Here is a 22,645-nt window from a genome sequence, read left to right as displayed (position 1 = left end):
CGCGAGCTCTCTCTCTTCTTCGCGAACGGCGATGGCATCTGGTAGGGGGAGGATGGACGGTGGCAGCGCAAGTAGCAGAACGCAGCGGCAACTTCCTTCCCGCGGTGGCTCCCTCACGAGTTCTCTCTCTCGGACCAGATCAGAGGCGGCTGGGCTCATTAGCGACGGTGTCCTCCATTAATGGCACCAGGACACGACGGCGACGCCGGGTTGAGACAGAACGGCGATGGCGAAGGCTCCTCCTTCCTCGCGTGTCTCTCCTCTGTTCACATACCTCCAATAACGGCGATGATGAGGACCTTAACGGTGGTGACGAAGCGGGCTCCGACGGCGCACAGGTCTCCTTCCTCCTCCTTTCTTCGATCGTGTTGCTCCATCTCTCTACGGTGACAACGCGTGTGGTAGATCAAAGGCGGTCCGGCAGCAAGGTGCGGCTCCACGGAGCAACGGTGCATGCGACGGCGGCAGTGGGGAGGCGGTAGCCCCTCTACCTTCTCCTCTGCTCTCTCGGACCCCTCTCCTCCTCTCTGTCTGATTGCCATTCATGTGTGAATGAAAGGAGGAAGGGAAGCAGGTTGAGTGCGGCGACTGGGTTGGGAATTAGGGTTTTTACTATTTGAAAATTAGGGTTAGGGTCAAGTTAGAGGTAGTTTTGTAATTTCAAATAAAAATAGGGACAATATAGTAATTAGAAATAAATTTTAACCCAATAATAATAATGTATAAAAATACTATTTGCTCATCAATCTCACAAATTATTTTCTATAAAATGTCCAAATCAAATAATTAGAAATAATATACTTAATTTCTTCATTTTCCAAAATAGCAGTATTAATATTTAAAATATTACTTATTTAATCCAAATCATATAAAATCTTTATTATTTCACAACTAATAACTTTACAATTTAAATATATAAAATAACTCAATAATTGTAAAATTAGATAAAATCTTAAGTTAAATAGCCCAAACTCATTATTTTTGGATTTCTAGAACTTTAAGTTGTAAATAGAAAATTAGTCTATAATTATAGAGTTTGGATGAAAACCTTAATTTATTTCAAATCCAATTAATCAAAACTACCTTTAATTACCTTCAATAAGATAATTTATGAAATTAAAACTGTAAATAAATATATGGTTTGAGATTAGTTCAAAATAGGACTTTTCAAAAGTCTTAGGTCTTACACATTGCTTGAAGGAAACCAGGTTTGATGCTACATACAGAATTCTCAGTTATATTCAGCAGTATTAGGATCCTTGAGTGTGCCATTCTTCTATTAGAAAGAAGTAAAGATGTAATACCACTTGAAGCAACGTTTAACACAATATCACCCCTTGAGCTAATCTTAGCGGACATAAGGCTCCAGAGAAATGTTTTTCCAGTACTTCCATGACCATACACAAAGAAAAAATCCCGTTCATCACAATACACAGCTGTAACAATTTTATCGAATGCATGTTTCTGCTAGGTGTTGCGATGGCTAACATGTCTGAGGCATTTTTCTTTAACTCATCCCTGTTAAAGTTTAGCTCTTCCTTGATAACCCTTTCGGTTAACAACTAAAGGCATAGGAGGATAGTCTTTCAAGGTTTTACCATAGGAATGTAAGATATTGTCTATATCTATTAAGCACAACTACTTAAGCTCATCGTCTGACATGGTTAACTCTGCATATTATACGATACTGTAAAAATTTAATCAAACTAAAAATGATCAATAATGAAAGACATTAATAATTGTAATTAATAAAAATTCACCCCTTATGTTCATCATGGTTCTTTGTCGATATAAAATATCATATGAGAGTTCATGCCAATATCTATCCCAGACATATTCTGGTCTTGAGATATTGTTGGATGTTAATAGAATGACAAACAACCTCCTAACATATGATCTTAAGGCCCACAAGCTTGCTTCCTTAATTGCATCCATAAATTTTCTGTAATCTTGCAAGAGTTCAAGAGCGAAGCATGCATCTCTATAAGTAGCATAATTGTTTCTCCTACTGTTCTTATATCTCGAAAATTCATACATCCTCTTTGAGTATTCAAGAGAAGTCGTTGGTAATACTCTTTCGTATTTGCTGCAAAAAAAAACTTGGTTAAAATCCCACTTCTAAGTTGCTAAATGGATTAGGCTACATGATTTCAATTATTATGTAGCTACACATGCGCGTAAAATTATTTTTCTAAAAAATAGAGCACAATTCTAAAATTGTATAATCTACAGAGTATTAGATTATAACTGTTGAAAGTTATTAGAACATTTATTTTCTAGTGTAGATAAATCAAATAAAATAGACGTGGGGTACATGCTGTTAAGATTTTAAATTTAAATCATCAAATAAATAAGATCAAAATTGAATATAAACTCGTTATTACCTGTAGGTACATGAGTCAACCTTCCAATTGCAAAACCTTGATTTCGAGGAAACCACTTTGAAGCATCGTCCTTCCAAATAAACTTGGTTGGAAACTCAGCATAAGTCAAACTTCGAGCATAGGAATATGACATGCTCGCCGCCATCCACTCCAAAAACATTGACTTATGAGATACTGCACTTTCGATGATATCATTCACATTAGAAGTTTCACTATAAACCACAAGTTGCTCATCCTCCAAATGGAATGGAAGTCTAATCACAACTGGTTCTTTCTCTTGGATTTCATATCCAAATAAATGCCAGACTGCCTCACATGCCGAAATGTACCTACAATTGTAGTAATTCCTAATTTCATCAACAACTTGTGTGGCTTCTGATGAATCATCAGTGTTGTATAAGGTAGCTGTTACGCAATCATTGTCCTTGTGTACATACCTAAACAGATACTTAATAGAACTTGTTTGGCATGTATATTCCACATTTATATGCCACTCAAACTTGAGCAACAATTCTAGATTATACGGAACAATGAACTTATTGTCTAGTATACATTCCTTTTTCTTCACAGTTCGACCGTTATCACTAGGCCTATTTTTGGGAAACTCGGCTTCATCAATAAGTGTTCGCTGCCTAAACTCTTTGGTATAAAACTTTGAACAAGATCCATTCTTCATGCAAGGTAAATTCCTGTTGTACAGACTACATGGACCATGTACCATGTAATTTTGAACAGTTTCATTTAGATTTGGCCTTTCATTTTCATCAAGAATCTCAACTATTATATATTTGTCTATGTCATATGGTGTTTGTGTCTTGAACTTGTTATTCATGAATAAAAGGATATGTGCATGTAGAAGCCCTTTTTTTTGAAACTCTAGTGTAAACATCTGAAAATAAAAAAGAAACATGAGTAAAACATTACAATATAAGATTTTAATAAGGTGTTGCACAAACACAGACTTACATCCCAAAATTTTGTCAAAGATTTTTCCTTCTTTTAGGTCATCAATCAAATAGGAGTCACTTCTCTTTTTATCTCATCCCATTCAGGGTTACAGGTCATAGTGATAAAATGGCTAAGATATCCTGTATATATGCAAATTACAAATGCATCTTTGCAATTATTCATCATGTACCTAGGTCCACCGGTAAAAGTATTGGGAAGAATGATTCTTTTGCCAAGCCTTGCAGCATCTACATTTGTAACACCTTCACTATTAGAATGTCACGCTTCTAGCTGCGTCACTCTGATAGCTCGGATATTACGAAGACTCTAAATACATTTAATACTAAGATAAGAGTCTGGCTAAAACTTAAACCATATAACCTTTCAAAAGACTTTTAGTTGAAAACATAAATACATACTCACAAAACATATATGACACTTAACAAAATATGTGTATATATATATATATATATATATATATATATATATATATATATATTGTTATACTAGCATTACATAATTCAAAGCCTATCCCTCTTACAAAATGTATAAAGATAAATGCAAGGAAAAACATAATATCTAAAACAATACAATACATCATATAAACATAAACAAAAATAAACTCTTCGAAACCTCTTCATTCGTATTCTGAAAAGGAAAACCTGTAGGGGAGTGAGAACATTGTCCTCGCTGGTTCTCACTATAGAGTTACAGAATTGCTATAATAAGATACGTAAAATAAAATTGTTTTTAGAGTACAGTGACTGTTGTTCGCCTTATGTATCGTTTCAAAACCAAAGGTTTATATTCAAAAATCTGAAATCCTTTTTAAAAGAGAAATCCATTTATTCTTTGAAACCCAAAACCATTTGTACCAAATATTAAAAATTTTCTAGACAGTATGTATGTCCAAACTTTTCCAAGCATAAGTTCATTAAGTCTATACTAAACCAACTTGATTTTTCATACTTTACTATACCAAAAACTTAAACCAAATACGGCCTTCGGCCCATCACATAATCAAATACGGCCTCAGGTCCAAACAACTCAAACAACATCCAATTCACCACGGTCCAACCAATTTCAGTTACAAACACAAATAGAGAGGTTCAAACCCAAACAAAATAGTTACATCAAATATAGCAATTAGCAGTAAACATAATTATTTACATAGGCAAACCAATTATAATATGCACACCCAAACAATGTCACATAGATGCATATGATGAATGTCTATATTATTGGCTTGTGATATCACTTGTCGGTTCAAACTGCCAACCCGACACATCTCCGGTGACATTGCCTTTCTGCCACGACCAGGGATATAGTTCCCTGCTCACTCTTGATTTGTCTTGTGCCCCGCGAGTTATAGTGCCCGGCACACTCTTTCGGGTTATAGTGTCTGAGTTCACTATGACAGCAGAAAGGTTATGTGAGCGGGAGACTACCACAGCACTCACATCTCAACGTAGGTAGAAGACTGCCTCAGCTCTACGCCGGCTGATGTGGTGAAAATTGGCGAGTTAAAAAATTATTATAAGAGATACGTTGCAAGTACAGTCCTTAACCAGTCAAAAATTCGCTTATCAATTTAGAAGGGTTGTCACAATATTGAAATTAAAATACTGGGAGTATGAATCCTAGGTCGTCTCCCAACGAGTTGCAGAAAGATGTGCTATTTTATTAATCAGGTGTTTTCAAAAATGGTTGAGTTGATAAACATGAAATTAAATCAGAAAATTTAGATAATTTAAATAAAAGCCTTGACTGGGAGTAGATTAGTTGGAAGCCCTATTCTTGTTGAAGTACTCTCAAGATTAATTGATAATTGAAGGTTGCTCTGCTTAGTTATCCCTTACTAGGTAAATGAAAGTCAAGCAAGTTGGAAAGCTATTTCTAGTCACAAGTTCTAATCCTCTCCCTTGGGAAGGACTAGTGTCAATGACTAGAAGGTGATCCAACAATAAACCCAATTACAATTTTCTCTTGAGTAATCCAACTCAAGGTTTCCTTTCAATCAAATCCCAATCAAGTTATGGAACTACTCACTCATCATAATTGTAGACTTCATAGAATCAATGGGAAAAATAAAAGAAGACATAATAAATAATAATAAAAGGGATTAATTAAAAATAAAAATAGTTCTGTATTAATAACTTGTGAAAATAATCCAATGTCAACTCTGGAAGAATTAAGAATATGGAAGAATAAATGAAAAGTAAATAACAAACTATAATGACTAGTACCGGAGGTAGACTCTTCTCAAAAGCTAAAGCCAAAATCTTCAAAATTCTAATTATGAATGTTCAAGTGAGAAACCTAGGGGAGGAGTAAATTTAGATCCCAAAACTAAAAATTATGCGGAATGAATGTTGTTCCTTTGTCGCTGCATGTTTCCTGGCTCTAATATGTGTTTCTGGGCCGAAGACTGGGTTGAAATACAGCCCAGAAACTCTGCCAGTGACTTCTGAAATTCTGCAGATCGCGCACGTCACGCGGCCACGTCGTCCACATGTTCGCGTTACTCAGCGTTTCTCGTACCACGCGTGCGCGTCGTTCATGCATTCGTGTCGTTTGTGCAGCTTCCAATCCGCGCAGTTGCGTCAGGCACGCGAGCGCATCACTGTGATTTCTTCTGTTTAGCGCGGTCGCGTCAGCCATGCGACCGCGTGACTTCTTGCTGGTCATCTCCTCAATTCTTTGTGTTCCTTCCATTTTTGCACGCTTCCTCTTCATTCCTTACGCCATTCCTGCCCTATGAAGTCTGAAACACTTAATACACAGATCACGGCATCGAATGGTACAAAGGAAGATAAAAATATATAAATAAAAGATCTTAGGAAGCAAGTTTTTAATCATAGGATATTTTTAGGAAGGAATTATAAATACATGCAAATCATATGAATAAGTGAGCAAAGACTTGATAAAACCACACAATTAAACACAATATGAATCACAAAATAGTGGTTTATCAACCTTCCCACACTTAAACATTAGCATGTCCTCATGCTAAGTTGAAGGAGATGAATATGAATGAGTAGGAATATGTGAGACTCATGCAATGCAATGCAACCTATATACATATGAATGCAACTATATGAGTTTGTCTACATGATTAAAAGTAGATAAGTTCTCTAAGACAAAACATGGGGTAGATTTCACTAATTCAAATCATATTGTAAAAGCAGATAAATTTGTAAGAAGATAGCTTGTGAAAGCAGGGAATACAGGACTGAGCATTGAACCCTTACTGTTGGTGCATGTGCACTCTAATCATCTCTAGTATATGGGGTAATCACTCTATCCTTCTCTAATCATGCTTTCAAAAATTTTGTTTTTCACATAATCAATCAACAATTTTAAAATGCCAATGCAAACATCATGAGGTCTTTTCATGGTTGTAATGGGGCTAAGGTAAAGGTGGGGATACACATATGGCTTAGTGAGCTTGTGTATTGAATCTTTAATTAACCTAAGCTCCTACCTAACATACATATACTCTATATAATTTCAACATTCATCTTAGCTACCCAAAATCTCCTTTTTACATTCCATATTCATGTCTCAACCTTTATTTTAATTTTATCACATGTGCATTGATTATTTAAACTCTGACTTATTATTGGGGTGATTTTGTCCCCTTATTTACTAAAATAAAGAATTTTTTCGGTATAGCTTATCAATGCACATAGATTTGTAATTCCTTTTATGGTTTCACATGAATAGGTACCCAAATTCCCTTTGTTATATTATGACATATTTTCTATCACCCTTTATTCCCACAATTTTCCCATACTCAGTTAACACACAAATTCTATCTTAAGCTAACCAAAGATTCAATTGGAATTTTCAATTATTTTCTGCTTAAGGCTAGTAATGTGGTATAATATAGAACGAATGGGATTAAAAATAGCTCAAAGTGGTTAACAAAGGTAATTAAAAAGGGTTGGCTTATTTGGGATATGTGAGTTAAACAAATAATGGCCTCAATCATATGCATGCACATAACACATTAATTTTGGACATATAGGATAAAACAAAATTCAGATTACAATCATAGAGAAGTGAACACACAAGAAAAAAATGTTTATGGTTAAATAGTGTAACCATGTATTTAGGCTCAAAGTCTCACGTGTTGTGTGTTCTTTTTAGCTCAAAAATTCTGTTCCAATTTCAACTTCAAACAAATTTAACATAAATGTTTTGATTTAAATTAGTGAAATTTTAAAAAAAATATGGTCTTAAAAGAAACTTATTGTCTTTTCAATCAGGTAGAACATGCATGCAATTAACCTACTAATATGCAATCTATCCTATTCTAAAGAAGAAAGAAATTGGTGTTAGGGGGTTGGTGCACGAAATTGTGATCACTACTTTTACACGAACAATCCCCGGTAATGGCTCCAAAGACTTGGTGCTCAATACCATGGCATAAACACAACTTCGCACAACTAACCAGCAAGTGCACTGGGTCGTCCAAGTAATACCTTACGTGAGTAAGGGTCGATCCCACGGAGATTGTTGCTATGAAGCAAGCTATGGTCACCTTGTAAATCTTAGTCAGGCAGACTCAAATGGGTATAGATGATGAATAAAACATAAAGATAAAGATAGAGATACTTATGTATATCATTGGTGAGAGCTTCAGATAAGCGAATGAAGATGCCTTCCCTTCCGTCTCTCTGCTTTCCTACTGTCTTCATCCAATCCTTCTTACTCCTTTCCATGGCAAGCTTATGCAAGGGTTTCACTGTTGTCAGTGGCTACCTCCCATCCTCTCAGTGGAAATGTTCAACGCACCCTGTCACGGTACGGCTATCCATCTGTCGGTTCTCGTTCAGGCCGGAATAGAATCCAGAGATTCTTTTGCGTCTGTCACTAACGCCCCGCCCTCAGGAGTTTGAAGCACGTCACAGTCATTCAATCATTGAATCCTACTCAGAATACCACAGACAAGGTTAGACCTTCCGGATTCTCTTGAATGCCGCCATCAGTTCTTGCCTATACCACGAAGACTCTGATCTCACGGAATGGCTGGCTCGTTTGTCAGGCGAGCACTCGGTTGTCAGGCGATCAACCATGCATCGTGCAATCAGAAATCCAAGAGATAAACACTAGGGCCTTGTTGCTTTGTAGAACAAGAGTGGTTGTCAGTCACTTTGTTCATAAGTGAGAATGATGATGAGTGTCACGGATCATCACATTCATCAAGTTGAAGAACAAGTGATATCTTAGACAAAGAACAAGCAGAATTGAATAGAAGAACAATAGTAATTGCATTAATACTCGAGGTACAGCAGAGCTCCACACCTTAATCTATGGTGTGTAGAAACTCCACCGTTGAAAATACATAAGAACAAGGTCTAGGCATGGCCGAATGGCCAGCCTCCCAAATGATCTAAGATAGCGTGAAACTCAAAGATAGCTACCCCGATTCTTCTTTTTAATACAATAGTAAAAGGTCCTACTTATAGAAAACTAGTAGCCTAAGGTGTACAAGGATGAGTAAATGACATAAAAATCCACTTCCGGACCCACTTGGTGTGTGCTTGGGCTGAGCAATGACGCATTTTCGTGTAGAGACTCTTCTTGGAGTTAAACGCCAGCTTTTGTGCCAGTTTGGGCGTTTAACTCCCATTTTGGTGCCAGTTCCGGCGTTTAACGCTGGAAATTCTGTAGGTGACTTTGAACGCCGGTTTGGGCCATCAAATCTTTGAAAAAGTATGGACTATCATATATTGCTGGAAAGCCCAGGATGTCTACTTTCCAACGCCGTTGAGAGCGCGCCAATTGGGCTTCTGTAGCTCCAGAAAATCCACTTCGAGTGCAGGGAGGTCAGAATCCAACAGCATCTGCAGTCCTTTTCAGTCTCTGAATCAGATTTTTGCTCAGAACCTTCAATTTCAGCCAGAAAATACCTGAAATCACAGAAAAACACACAAACTCATAGTAAAGTCCAGAAAAGTGAATTTTAACTAAAAACTAATAAAAATATTCTAAGAACTTAACTAAAACTACTAAAAACATACTAAAAACAATGCCAAAAAGCGTACAAATTATCCGCTCATCACAACACCAAACTTAAATTGTTGCTTGTCCCCAAGCAACTGAAGATCAAATAAGATAAAAAGAAGAGAATATGCAATGAACTCCAAAAACATCTATGAAGATCAGTATTAATTAGATGAGCGGGGCTTTTAGCTTTTTGCCTCTGAATAGTTTTGGCATCTCACTCTATCCTTTGAAATTCAGAATGATTGGCTTCTTTAGGAACTCAGAATCCAGATAGTGTTATTGATTCTCCTAGTTAAGTATGATGATTCTTGAACACAGCTACTTATTGAGTCTTGGCTGTGGCCCAAAGCACTCTGTCTTCCAGTATTACCACCGGATACATACATGCCACAGACACATGATTGGGTGAACCTTTTCAGATTGTGACTCAGCTTTGCTAAAGTCCCCAACTAGAGGTGTCCAGGGTTCTTAAGCACACTCTTATTGCCTTGGATCACAACTTTATTTCTTTCTTTTTCTTTCTTTTTCTTTCTTTTTCTTTTTCTTTTTCGGTTTTTTTTTTCTCGCTTGCTTCCTCCCTTTTTTTTGTATTCACTGCTTTTTCTTGCTTCAAGAATCATTTTTATGATTTTTCAGATCCTCAGTAACATGTCTCCTTTTTCATCATTCTTTCAAGAGCCAACATTCATGAACCACAAATTCAAAAGACATATGCACTGTTCATGCATACATTCAGAGAACAAAAATATTGCCACCACATCAAAATAATTAAACTGTTATAAAATTCAAAATTCATGCAATTCTTCTCTTTTTCAATTAAGAACAATGTTTATTTAAGAAAGGTGATGGATTCATAGGACATTCATAACTTTAAGGCATAGACACTAAGACACTAATGATCACAAGACACAAACATGGACAAACATAAGCACTAAAATTTGAAAAACAGAAGAATAAAGAACAAGAAAATCAAGGAATGAGTCCACCTTAGTGATGGCGGCTCTTTCTTCCTCTTGAAGATCCTATGGAGTGCTTGAGCTCCTCAATGTCTCTTCCTTGTCTTTGTTGCTCCTCTCTCATGATTCTTTGATCTTCTCTAATTTCATGGAGGAGAATGGAGTGTTCTTGGTGCTCCACCCTTAGTTGTCCCATGTTGGAACTCAATTCTCCTAGGGAGGTGTTTAGTTGCCCCCAATAGTCTTGTGGAGGAAAGTGCATCCCTTGAGGCATCTCAGGGATCTCATGATGAGAGGGGTCTCTTGTTTGCTCCATCCTTTTCTTGGTAATGGGCTTGTCCTCATCAATGGGGATGTCTCCCTCTATGTCAACTCCCACTGAATAACAGAGGTGACAAATGAGGTGAGGAAAGGCAAACCTTGCTAAGGTAGAGGACTTGTCCGCCACCTTATAGAGTTCTTGGGCTATAACCTCATGAACTTCCACTTCTTCTTCAATCATGATGCTATGGATCATGATGGCTCGGTCTAGAGTAACTTCGGACCGGTTGCTAGTGGGGATGATTGAGCGTTGGATAAACACCAACCATCCTCTAGCCATGGGTTTGAGGTCATGCCTTCTCAATTGAACCGGCTTGCCTCTTGAATCTCTCTTCCATTGTGCGCCCTCTTCACATATGACTGTGAGGACTTGGTCCAACCTTTGATCAAAGTTGACCCTTCTTGTGTAAGGATGTTCATCTCCTTGCATCATAGGCAAGTTGAATGCTACCCTCACACTTTCCGGACTAAAATCCAAGTATTTCCTCCGAACCATAGTAAGATAATTCTTTGGATCCGGGTTCACACTTTGATCATGGTTCTTGGTGATCCATGCATTGGCATAGAACTCTTGAACCATCAAGATTCCGACTTGTTGAATGAGGTTGGTAAGCACTTCCCAACCTCTTCTTCGGATCTCATGGCGGATCTCCGGATATTCACCCTTTTTGAGTGAAAAGGGGACCTCGGGGATCACCTTCTTCAAGGCCACAACTTCATAGAAGTGGTCTTGATGCACCCTTGAGATGAATCTATCCATCTCCCATGACTCGGAGGTGGAAGCTTTTGCCTTCCCTTTCCTCTTTCTAGAGGTTTCTCCGGCCTTGGATGCCATAAATGGTTATGGAAAAACAAAAAAGCAACGCTTTTACCACACCAAACTTAAAATGTTTGCTCGTCCTCGAGCAAAAGAAGAAAGAAGAGAGTAGAAAAAGAAGAAATGAGGAAGAAGGGAATGGTGGTGTATTCGGCCAAAGAGGGGGAGAAGTGGTGTTTAGGTTGTGTGAAAATGAAGGGGTGAAGAAGGGTATATATAGGAGAGAAGGGGTGATGGTTCGGCCATTTATGGGTGGGTTTGGGTGGGAAAGTGGTTTGAATTTGAATGGTGAGGTAGGTGGGGTTTTATGAAGGATGGATGTGAGTGGTGAAGAGAAAGATGGGATTTGATAGGTGAAGGGTGTTTGGGGAAGAGATATTGAGGTGATTGGTGAATGGGTGAAGAAGAGAGAGAGTGGTGGGGTTGGTGGGGATCCTGTGGGGTCCACAGATCCTGTGGTGTCAAGGAAAAGTCATCCCTGCACCAAATGGCACTCAAAATCACGTTTTGAGCCATTTCTGGCGTTAAACGCCGGGCTGGTGCCCATTCCTGGCGTTTAACGCTAGGTTCTTGCCCTTTTCTGGCGTTTAACGCCAGTCTGGTGCCCTTTTCTGGCGTTAAACGCCCAGAATGGTGCCAGACTGGGCGTTAAACGCCCACCTGCTAGCCTTACTGGCGTTTAAACGCCAGTAAGTTCTTCCTCCAGGGTGTGCTGTTTTTCTTCCTGTTTTTCATTCTGTTTTTGCTTTTTCATTTGATTTTGTGACTTCTCATGATCATCAACCTACAAAATAAAGTAAAATAACAAAAGAAAATAGATAAAATATATCATTGGGTTGCCTCCCAACAAGCGCTTCTTTAATGTCAGTAGCTTGACAGAGGGCTCTCATGGAGCCTCATAGATACTCAGAGCAATGTTGGAACCTCCCAACACCAAACTTAGAGTTTGAATGTGGGGGTTCAACACCAAACTTAGAGTTTGGTTGTGGCCTCCCAACACCAAACTTAGAGTTTGACTGTGGGGGCTCTGTTTGTCTCTGATTTGAGAGAAGCTCTTCATGCTTCCTCTCCATGGTGACAGAGGGATATCCTTGAGCCTTAAACACAAAGGTTTCTTCATTCACTTGAATGATCAATTCACCTCCATCAACATCAATCACAGCCTTTGCTGTGGCTAGGAAGGGTCTGCCAAGGATGATAGATTCATCCATGCACTTCCCAGTCTCTAGGACTATGAAATCAGTAGGGATGCAATGGTCTTCAATCTTAACCAAAACATTCTCTACAAGTCCATAAGCTTGTTTTCTTGAATTGTCTGCCATCTCTAGTGAGATTCTTGCAGCTTGTACCTCAAAGATCCCTAGCTTCTCCATCACTGAGAGAGACATGAGGTTTACACTTGACCCTAAGTCACACAGAGCCTTCTTGAAGGTCATGGTGCCTATGGTACAAGGTATGGAAAATTTCCCAGGATCTTGTCTCTTTTGAGGTAATTTCTGCCTAGACAAGTCATCTAGTTCTTTGGTGAGCAAAGGAGGTTCATCCTTCCAAGTCTCATTTCTAAATAACTTGTCATTTAGCTTCATAATTGCTCCAAGGTATTTAGCAACTTGCTCTTCAGTGACATACTCATCCTCTTCAGAGGAAGAATACTCATCAGAGCTCATGAAAGGCAGAAGTAAGTCCAATGGAATCTCTATGGTTTCATTTTGAGCCTCAGATTCCCATGGTTCCTCATTGGGGAACTCATTGAAGGTCAGTGCACGCCCATTGAGGTCTTCCTCAGTGGCGTTCACTGCCTCTCTTTCCTCTCCAAATTCGGCCATGTTAATGGCCTTGCACTCTCCTTTTGGATTTTCTTCTGTATTGCTTGGAAGAGTACTTGGAGGGAGTTCAGTAACTTTCTTGCTCAGCTGTCCCACTTGTGCCTCCAAATTCCTAATGGAGGATCTTGTTTCAGTCATGAAACTTTGAGTGGTTTTGATTAGATCAGAGACCATGGTTGCTAAGTCAGATGGGTTCTGCTTAGAATTCTCTGTCTGTTGCTGAGAAGATGATGGAAAAGGCTTGCCATTGCTAAACCTGTTTCTTCCACCATTATTGTTGTTGAAACCTTGTTGAGGTCTCTCTTGATTCTTCCATGAGAAATTTGGGTGATTTCTCCATGAAGAATTATAGGTGTTTCCATAGGGTTCTCCTAGGTAATTCACCTCTTCCATTGAAGGGTTCTCAGGATCATAAGCTTCTTCTTCAGATGAAGCATCCTTAGTACTGCTTGGTGCATTTTGCATTCCAGACAGACTTTGAGAAATCAAATTGACTTGTTGAGTCAATATCTTGTTCTGAGCCAAAATGGCATTCAGAGCATCGATCTCAAGAACTTCTTTCTTCTGACTAGTCCCATTGTTCATAGGATTCCTTTCAGAAGTGTACATGAATTGGTTATTTGCAACCATTTCAATTAGCTCTTGAGCCTCTGTAGGCGTCTTCTTCAGATGAAGAGATCCTCCAGCAGAGCTATCCAAGGACATCTTAGATAGTTCAGAGAGACCATCATAGAAAATACCTATGATGGTCCATTCAGAAAGCATGTCAGAAGGACATTTTCTGATTAATTGTTTGTATCTTTCCCAAGCTTCATAGAGGGATTCTCCATCCTTCTGTCTGAAGGTTTGGACTTCCACTCTAAGCTTACTCCATCTTTGAGGTGGAAAGAACTTTGCCAAGAAGGCATTGACTAGCTTTTCCCAAGAGTCCAGGCTTTCTTTATGTTGAGAATCCAACCATATTCTAGCTCTGTCTCTTACAGCAAAAGGGAATAGCATCAGTCTATAGACCTCAGGGTCTACCCCATTAGTCTTGACTGTGTCACAGATTTGCAAGAATTCAGCTAAGAACTGATGAGGGTCTTCCATTGGAAGTCCATGGAACTTGCAATTCTGTTGCATTAGAGAAACTAATTGAGGCTTAAGCTCAAAGTTGTTTGCTCCAATGGCAGGGATAGAAATGCTTCTCCCATAGAAATCGGGAGTAGGTGCAGTAAAGTCACCCAGCACCTTCCTTGCATTGTTGGCATTGTTGTTGTTTTCGGCTGCCATGTGTTCTTCTTCTTTGAAGAATTCGGTCAGGTCCACTAAAGAGAGTTGGGCTTTGGCTTCTCTTAGCTTTCTCTTCAAGGTCCTTTCGGGTTCAGGGTCAGCTTCAACAAGAATGCCTTTGTCTTTGTTCCTGCTCATATGAAAGAGAAGAGAACAAGAAAATATGGAATCCTCTATGTCACAGTATAGAGATTCCTTGAGGTGTCAGAGGAAAAAGAAAAATAGAATGAAGAAGGCAAAGAAGAATTCGAACTTTAATTAGATAAGATTCGAATTGTGCATTAAGAAGGAGTGATACTCCATAAATAGAAGGATGTGAGAAGGAGGGAAGTGATTTTCGAAAACTAATTAAAAAGATTTTGAAAACATTTTGAAAAACTTTAATTTGATTTTCGAAAATCAATAGTGAGAAAGAAATCAAGTAAATTTTTTTTTTTGAAAAGATTTTGAAAATAGAAGTTAAAAAGATTTGATTAAAAACTTATTTTGAAAAAGATGTGATTAAAAAGATATGATTGAAAAGTTATGGTTTTAAAAAGATGTGATTGAGAAGATATGATTTGAAAACAATTTGAAAAGATATGGTGAAAAAATTAATGACTTGCCTAACAAGAAAAGATATGATTCAAACATTAAACCTTTCTCAACAGAAAAGGTAACAAACTTGAGATGTTCAATCAAATCATTAATTGTTAGTAAGTATCTTTGAAAAAGAAAAGAAATTGATTTTGAAAACATTTGATTGATAAGATATGATTTGAAAAAGATTTGATTTTGAAAAACTTTGAAAACTTGAAAAAAATTGATTTGAAAACAAAATTCTCCCCCTTGTGCCATCCTGGCGTTAAACGCCCAGAATGGTGCACATTCTGGCGTTTAACGCCCAAGATGCACCCTTTTTGGGCGTTAAACGCCCAACCAGGTACCCTGGCTGGCGTTTAAACGCCAGTCTGTCCTTCTTCACTGGGCGTTTTGAACGCCCAATTTTTCTGTGTAATTCCTCTGCTGTATGTTCTGAATCTTTAATTCTCTATGTTATTGACTTTGAAAAGACACAAATTAAAAATATTTTTGGATTTTTAATAATAAGGAATAATAAAAAATGCAACTAAAATCAAATAACAATGCATGCAAGACACCAAACTTAGCAGTTTGTATACTACTGACACTAATGAGAATGCATATGAGACACAAAGATACTCAAGTCAATAGAATTCAAAGATCAAAACAAGGAAATCATCAAGAATATCTTGAAGATCACTTAAGACACATGCATGGATTCGAAAAATGCAACAAAAACATGCAATTGACACCAAACTTAAAATGAGACTCTATACTCAAACAAGAAAAAGAAGGAAATAGAAAAATATTTTATGTTTCTTGTAATTTTTTTTTTATTTTTCGAAAATTAAGTGGAAAAAGGTATCAAAATTCTTAATGAGAATTCCAGGAATCAGTGCAATGCTAGTCTAAGACTCCGGTCCAGAAATTAGACATGGCTTCACAGCCAGCCAAGCTTTCAAAGAAAGCTTCGGTCCAAAACACTAGACATGGCCAAAGGCCAGCCAAGCCCTTAGTAGATCACTGCTCCAAAAGCAAGATTGATAGAAATCAACAAGCTCCTGTGATGATAAGTTGAAACCTCGTTCCAATAAGATTAGACATGGCTTCACAGCCAGCCAGATTTCAACAAATCATCATGAAACTCTAGAAGTCATCTTCAAGAATTTCGAAAAAAAATAAACACCTAATCTAAGCAACAAGATGAACCGTCAGTTGTCCATACACAAACAATCCCCGGCAACGGCGCCAAAAACTTGGTGCACGAAATTGTGATCACTACTTTTACACGAACAATCCCCGGTAATGGCTCCAAAGACTTGGTGCTCAATACCATGGCATAAACACAACTTCGCACAACTAACCAGCAAGTGCACTGGGTCGTCCAAGTAATACCTTACGTGAGTAAGGGTCGATCCCACGGAGATTGTTGCTATGAAGCAAGCTATGGTCACCTTGTAAATCTTAGTCAGGCAGACTCAAATGGGTATAGATGATGAATAAAACATAAAGATAAAGATAGAGATACTTATGTATATCATTGGTGAGAGCTTCAGATAAGCGAATGAAGATGCCTTCCCTTCCGTCTCTCTGCTTTCCTACTGTCTTCATCCAATCCTTCTTACTCCTTTCCATGGCAAGCTTATGCAAGGGTTTCACCGTTGTCAGTGGCTACCTCCCATCCTCTCAGTGGAAATGTTCAACGCACCCTGTCACGGTACGGCTATCCATCTGTCGGTTCTCGTTCAGGCCGGAATAGAATCCAGTGATTCTTTTGCGTTTGTCACTAATGCCCCGCCCTCAGGAGTTTGAAGCACGTCACAGTCATTCAATCATTGAATCCTACTCAGAATACCACAGACAAGGTTAGACCTTCCGGATTCTCTTGAATGCCGCCATCAGTTCTTGCCTATACCACGAAGACTCTGATCTCACGGAATGGCTGGCTCGTTTGTCAGGTGAGCACTCGGTTGTCAGGCGATCAACCATGCATCGTGCAATCAGAAATCCAAGAGATAAACACTAGGGCCTTGTTGCTTTGTAGAACAAGAGTGGTTGTCAGTCACTTTGTTCATAAGTGAGAATGATGATGAGTGTCACGGATCATCACATTCATCAAGTTGAAGAACAAGTGATATCTTAGACAAAGAACAAGCGGAATTGAATAGAAGAACAATAGTAATTGCATTAATACTCGAGGTACAGCAGAGCTCCACACCTTAATCTATGGTGTGTAGAAACTCCACCGTTGAAAATACATAAGAACAAGGTCTAGGCATGGCCGAATGGCCAGCCTCCCAAATGATCTAAGATAGCGTGAAACTCAAAGATAGCTACCCCGATTCTTCTTTTTAATACAATAGTAAAAGGTCCTACTTATAGAAAACTAGTAGCCTAAGGTGTACAAGGATGAGTAAATGACATAAAAATCCACTTCCGGGCCCACTTGGTGTGTGCTTGGGCTGAGCAATGACGCATTTTCGTGTAGAGACTCTTCTTGGAGTTAAACGCCAGCTTTTGTGCCAGTTTGGGCGTTTAACTCCCATTTTGGTGCCAGTTCCGGCGTTTAACGCTGGAAATTCTGTAGGTGACTTTGAATGCCGGTTTGGGCCATCAAATCTTTGAAAAAGTATGGACTATCATATATTGCTGGAAAGCCCAGGATGTCTACTTTCCAACGCCGTTGAGAGCGCGCCAATTGGGCTTCTGTAGCTCCAGAAAATCCACTTCGAGTGCAGGGAGGTCAGAATCCAACAGCATCTGCAGTCCTTTTCAGTCTCTGAATCAGATTTTTGCTCAGAACCTTCAATTTCAGCCAGAAAATACCTGAAATCACAGAAAAACACACAAACTCATAGTAAAGTCCAGAAAAGTGAATTTTAACTAAAAACTAATAAAAATATACTAAGAACTTAACTAAAACTACTAAAAACATACTAAAAACAATGCCAAAAAGCGTACAAATTATCCGCTCATCAGGGGTGATGCATGAAAACTTGTCTCTCAACAAATTTCCCTTCGGCAAGTATACTGAATTGTCGTCAAGTAATAACTCACAAAAGAGTGAGATCCGCCCAGACCCCAATTTGGTCCAACATGAGAAAGCATTTCTAGCATGATCTCCTCATCCCTTTTCCAAGGCTCAGAGGAGATCCAATTATGGAGAGTTTCTTTTCCAAGACAACTAACCATTTGAATTAAGATCGAAAGCTTTCTACTAAATCCAAAGAGAGGAAAGAAGAAGAGAATGAAAATTATAATTGATCCATCAAATTACAACAGAGCTCCCTAACCCAATGAAAGGGGTTTAGTTGTTCATAGCTCTAGAAATGGAAAATGGCAGAAAAGAATGCATCCTTAGCTAAAAGTGCAGAAAAGTAAATATACAGAGGGTAGTTCTCCAAAGTGCCAAGCTTCTCTATAGTTCAAAACTACTCCTATATATACTACTTCTCTTGATCTTCTAGTGAGTTCTTCAAGTCTTGGATGTGGGCCTTAGATCTTGAGTTGAAGCAGTTACAATCTTTAGTGGGCTTAACTTGCAGAAAAGTATGAATTAGGCATGGGTGTTAGTGAAGTTAACATTAAGTGACATTGTGGGTTCGAGAACGTTAGTGGCAATCACCTTTTTCACTAACGTTCCAATCCCATATAACCCACGTTAACTCCAACGTTAGTGGAACTAACGTGACCACTAACATTGCCTTATAAACCTTCGCAAGCATTTTTGGGACTCACCTTTCCCAATAACGTTGCCTTGTGCCCCTTGTCCCTATGTTAGAGTTCACGTTAGTGTAACTAACATGGCTCTTAACGTGGGTATGCCTCATCTTCGAGAGCATTAGTGGCACTCACCTTTGTCGTTAACGCTCCAAGTGCCCTTACTCTCCACGTTAGAGCTCATGTTAACTAAGTTAACGTGGCCACTAACATGGTAGTGAATGCCATCTCCAACGTTAGTGACAAAGGTGAGTGTCACTAATGTTGGCTCATCAATCTTAGCTCCACGTTAACATTCACGTTAGTGGTCTTAACGTGACCACTAATGTGGGCAATACTAGTTTGATCCAACGTTAGTGACAAAGGTGAGTGTCACTAACGTTGGCATTGTTCCTCTCTTCCATGTTAGAGTTCACGTTAACTAAGTTAACATGACTCTTAACGTGGTTCATTACCACATTTTGGAGCGTTAGTGGTGTTCAATTTCATTTTTCATTTTGTAAAAGCCTATATAAAGGCATTAGTTTCATTCCATTAGGAGGCTTGCTCCATTAGGGAGTAGTCGTAGTAGATAGCTCTCTCTCTTTGAGTTTTCATTTCTGTTTTGAATCTTGGGTGGAGATTGGAAGGAATTCTGTTTTCATTCTCCATCTGCAACATCTCTGCTTTGTTCTTCTGCATAATTGAGAATTGGATTTACATTTCACTTGCTGCTTGATTTACTTCTCTTCTGCTGATTATTTTCTACTTTGATCAAGGAAGGAATTGAGAGCTAGACTTGTTTTCTAGTCTCTTTGATTTCCTGAGATCTTCATTTTGATTTTTCCAATTGAGTTGAATTTAATTTCTGTTTGCTTCTTCAAGCAATTCTGCTTTCTGTTTGAGATCGGTTGCAAGTTACTGCATCTTTTACTTCTCTGTTTGATTGCCATTTACAATTTCTTGTTTGATTTCTTGAATCCCAGCTCCCAAAATCCTTTTATTCTTCCTACAATTTAAATTTTCAGTTGCTTGATCTATTGCTTCCTTTAATTTCCAGCACCCACTCCCCTTTACATTTAATGCAATTTACATTTCTTGTCATTTAAGATTCTTGCAATTTACATTTCTTGCTCTTTAAGTTATTTGCCAATTTACTTTCTGCATCTTTAAGATTTCTGCCATTTACTTTCTGTTGGCTACACTTCACACAATTCACTCAATGTTAGCTTGACTAAACTAATCACCCACTAAAGTTGCTTGATCCATCAATCCCTGTGGGATCGACCTCACTCTTGTGAGTTATTACTACTTGATGCGACCCGGTATACTTGCCGGTTGGATTTGTGTGTTGAAAATTCATTTTTCCGCAAAAACACCATCATGGTTCCTTTTGGATTGCACTTGGTTGATGTTCTTTCTGATCACATTGGTTATTAGCCACAGGAGTTCTTAGGGGAAGTGCTTGAGCTCCCTTGTTTGACTCTTTCTTCAGCTCTTTGTTATCATGATCTGCTTCTTGTGAGAGTTTGAAAACATTGAAGGTGAGCTGCTCATCATGTATTCTCAATACTAGCTCTCCTCGCTCCATATCTATAAGTGCTCTGGCTGTGGCTAAGAATGGCCTTCTCAGAATGATGGGTGTGTCATCCATTTCCAGGATGACAAAATCTGTGGGGAGGAAGTAGTTCCCAACCTTCACTAACACATTCTCAACCACTCCTAATGCCTGCTTTTGGGTTTTGTCAGCCAGTTTGATGATTACATCTGTGGGTGTTAGCTCATTGATTTGAAGCTTTTTCATGAGGGATAGAGGCATTAAGTTGATGCTCGCTCCCAGGTCACAGAGCCCTTTATCAATCATTGTCTCTCCTATAGCACAGGGAATGTGGAAACTCCCTGGATCCTTCTTCTTTGTGGGTAGCTCTGTTTGAATGAGAGCACTGCAATCCCTGTTTATCTTTATTGTTTGTCCACCCTTCAATGAAGTTTTTCTGGCTAGTAGCTCCTTTATATACTTGATATAGGAAGGCATTTGCTGGAGGGCCTTAATGAATGGTATATTTACATCAAGAGATGCAAACATGTCGAGGAACCTTGAATACATTCTCCCTGCTACACCACCCTTAAGCCTGTGAGGGAAGGGTACATATGGGTTCAGTATCTCCCTCTCCTTCAGCTCTTCCTTGAGTGTGAGTTGAGGTGCAGAGTTTCTTTCTTCATGATTTTCCTTTGGACTATCTTGGAGGTGTTCTACTTCCTTCATACTCCTCTCATCACTTGTGGTGATCATCTTACATTCTTCCCACCTTACTTTATTTGTTTCTCCTTTTGGGTTCTTCTCTGTGTCACTTGGAAAACTATCAGTCGGTTTGGGAATTTGTTGAGCTAGATACTCTACTTGAGACTCCAGTTTCTTGATATTTTCCCCTTGGTTTTTTATATTGGCTCGCACTTCCTCCTTAAACACCTTATTGTCTTGGATTTCTCTACATATGTCTTCAAGTAGAGTCTTAAATCTTTGAAAGTCTATCCTCGGTTAGTGATGGTGGGTTGGGATTAGGTGGTTATTGAAGGACCTTTGTAAGGGATGTTGGTGAGTTGCATTATTATTGGGGTTGTGGTTGTGGCATCTCTGGTCTTGGCCTTGGTCTTGTTGATTTCCCCACCCAAAGTTGGGGTGATTTCTCCATCCAGAGTTGAAAGTTTTGGAGTATGGATCATGGATTTGTCTAGGTGAGTTTCAAACATAGTTGGCTTGTTCCCAGTCACCTTCTTCTTCTATATTCACTCCTTCTTGAGTTGGTGATGAAGTGATGACTATTGCAACTTAGTTTTCCTCCACCTTCTTGGTAAGATCTTCTAGCTGCTTGGTGATCATCTTATTTTGAGCTAGCAATGCATCCATGTGGTTCAGCTCCATTACTTCTTGAGTATTGCTTCTTTCAGAGGCATAGAAGTAGTCATTCTCAGCTACTATTTCAATGACATCTATGGCTTCTTCAATGGTTTTTTTCCTGTTTAGAGAGCCCCTTGATGAATGATCTATAGCCTTCTTTGACTCATAAGAAATACCTTCATAGAAAATGTGAAGTTGAACCCATTCATTGAACATATCTGGTGGGCATCTTCTTGTTAAGTCCTTGAACCTCTCCCATACCTCATAGAAAGACTCACCATCTTGTTGCCTGAAGGTTTGTACCTCAGCTCTCAGCCTGTTAATTCTTTGAGGAGGGTAGAATCTTGTCAAAAACTTGTTCACCACATCTTCCCAATTTGTCAAGCTCTCCTTTAGGAAGGATTCAAGCCACTTGGATGCTTTGTCCCTGAGTGAAAAAGGGAACAAAAGCAGCCTATAGACATCCGGGTGGACTCCATTAGACTTCACAGTGTCACAAATTCTCAAGAAGGTGGTTAGATATTGATTGGGGTCTTCTTGAGTACTTCCTCTAAATGAGCAATTATTCTGAACAAGGGTGATTAGCTAGGGTTTTAATTTAAAGTTGTTGGCATGTATGGTGGGCTTTTGGATCCTACTTCCACAGTTTCCTGGATTTGGATTGATGTAGGAGCCTAGAACTCTCCTTTCTTGCCTAGCATGGTTTGCAGGTCCTTCTCTAGCATGGTTGTGAGCTTCTCCTTCATGATTGTTTTCCAAGCTCTTCTCCATGTTTGTTATCCGGTGGTAATACTGGAAGACAAAGTGCTTAGGGCCACAGCCAAGACTCATAAGTAGCTGTGTTCAAGAATCAACATGCTTAACTAGGAAAGTCAATAACACTATCTGAAATTCTAAGTTCCTAGAGAAGCCAATCACTCTGAACTTCAAAGGAAAAAGTGAGATGC

General features: G+C 38.8%; 2 protein-coding genes and 2 non-coding genes across 4 annotated transcripts; 2 read left to right on the top strand and 2 right to left on the bottom strand.

Moving 5' to 3' along the window:
- Positions 1–1,638: 1,638 nt before the first annotated feature.
- LOC130977011 (uncharacterized) lies at positions 1,639–3,216 on the bottom strand. The gene is made up of 2 exons (XM_057902006.1): positions 2,385–3,216; positions 1,639–1,670 (listed from the first exon to the last, which is right to left on the bottom strand). Exons 1-2 carry the CDS (start codon positions 3,214–3,216, stop codon positions 1,639–1,641), a joined length of 864 nt encoding a protein of 287 aa, XP_057757989.1.
- Positions 3,217–14,026: 10,810 nt separating this feature from the next.
- LOC130955605 (small nucleolar RNA R71) lies at positions 14,027–14,134 on the top strand. The gene has a single exon (XR_009076815.1). It is a non-coding gene; the product is annotated as a small nucleolar RNA R71 (small nucleolar RNA).
- A 6,046-nt stretch (positions 14,135–20,180) lies between these two features.
- LOC130977002 (uncharacterized) lies at positions 20,181–21,092 on the bottom strand. The gene has a single exon (XM_057901992.1). It carries the CDS (start codon positions 21,090–21,092, stop codon positions 20,181–20,183), a length of 912 nt encoding a protein of 303 aa, XP_057757975.1.
- Positions 21,093–21,909: 817 nt separating this feature from the next.
- LOC130953319 (small nucleolar RNA R71) lies at positions 21,910–22,016 on the top strand. Its single transcript, XR_009075494.1, has one exon. It is a non-coding gene; the product is annotated as a small nucleolar RNA R71 (small nucleolar RNA).
- Positions 22,017–22,645: the final 629 nt, after the last annotated feature.

Source organism: Arachis stenosperma, chromosome 1 (genome assembly GCF_014773155.1).
Source record: "Arachis stenosperma cultivar V10309 chromosome 1, arast.V10309.gnm1.PFL2, whole genome shotgun sequence".
In the NCBI taxonomy this organism is placed as follows: Eukaryota; Viridiplantae; Streptophyta; class Magnoliopsida; order Fabales; family Fabaceae; genus Arachis; species Arachis stenosperma.
This window is presented reverse-complemented; position numbering and strand designations above follow the sequence as displayed.

Excerpts from the sequence above, each read along its gene's own strand:
- LOC130977002 (XM_057901992.1), bottom strand. The coding sequence starts at position 21,092 with ATGATCACCACAAGTGATGAGAGGAGTATGAAGGAAGTAGAACACCTC.
- LOC130977011 (XM_057902006.1), bottom strand. The coding sequence starts at position 3,216 with ATGAATAACAAGTTCAAGACACAAACACCATATGACATAGACAAATAT. Across the intron at positions 1,671-2,384 it reads GTTGACTCATGTACCTACAG|AGTTAACCATGTCAGACGAT; the intron begins GTAATAACGAGT and ends TATAATATGCAG.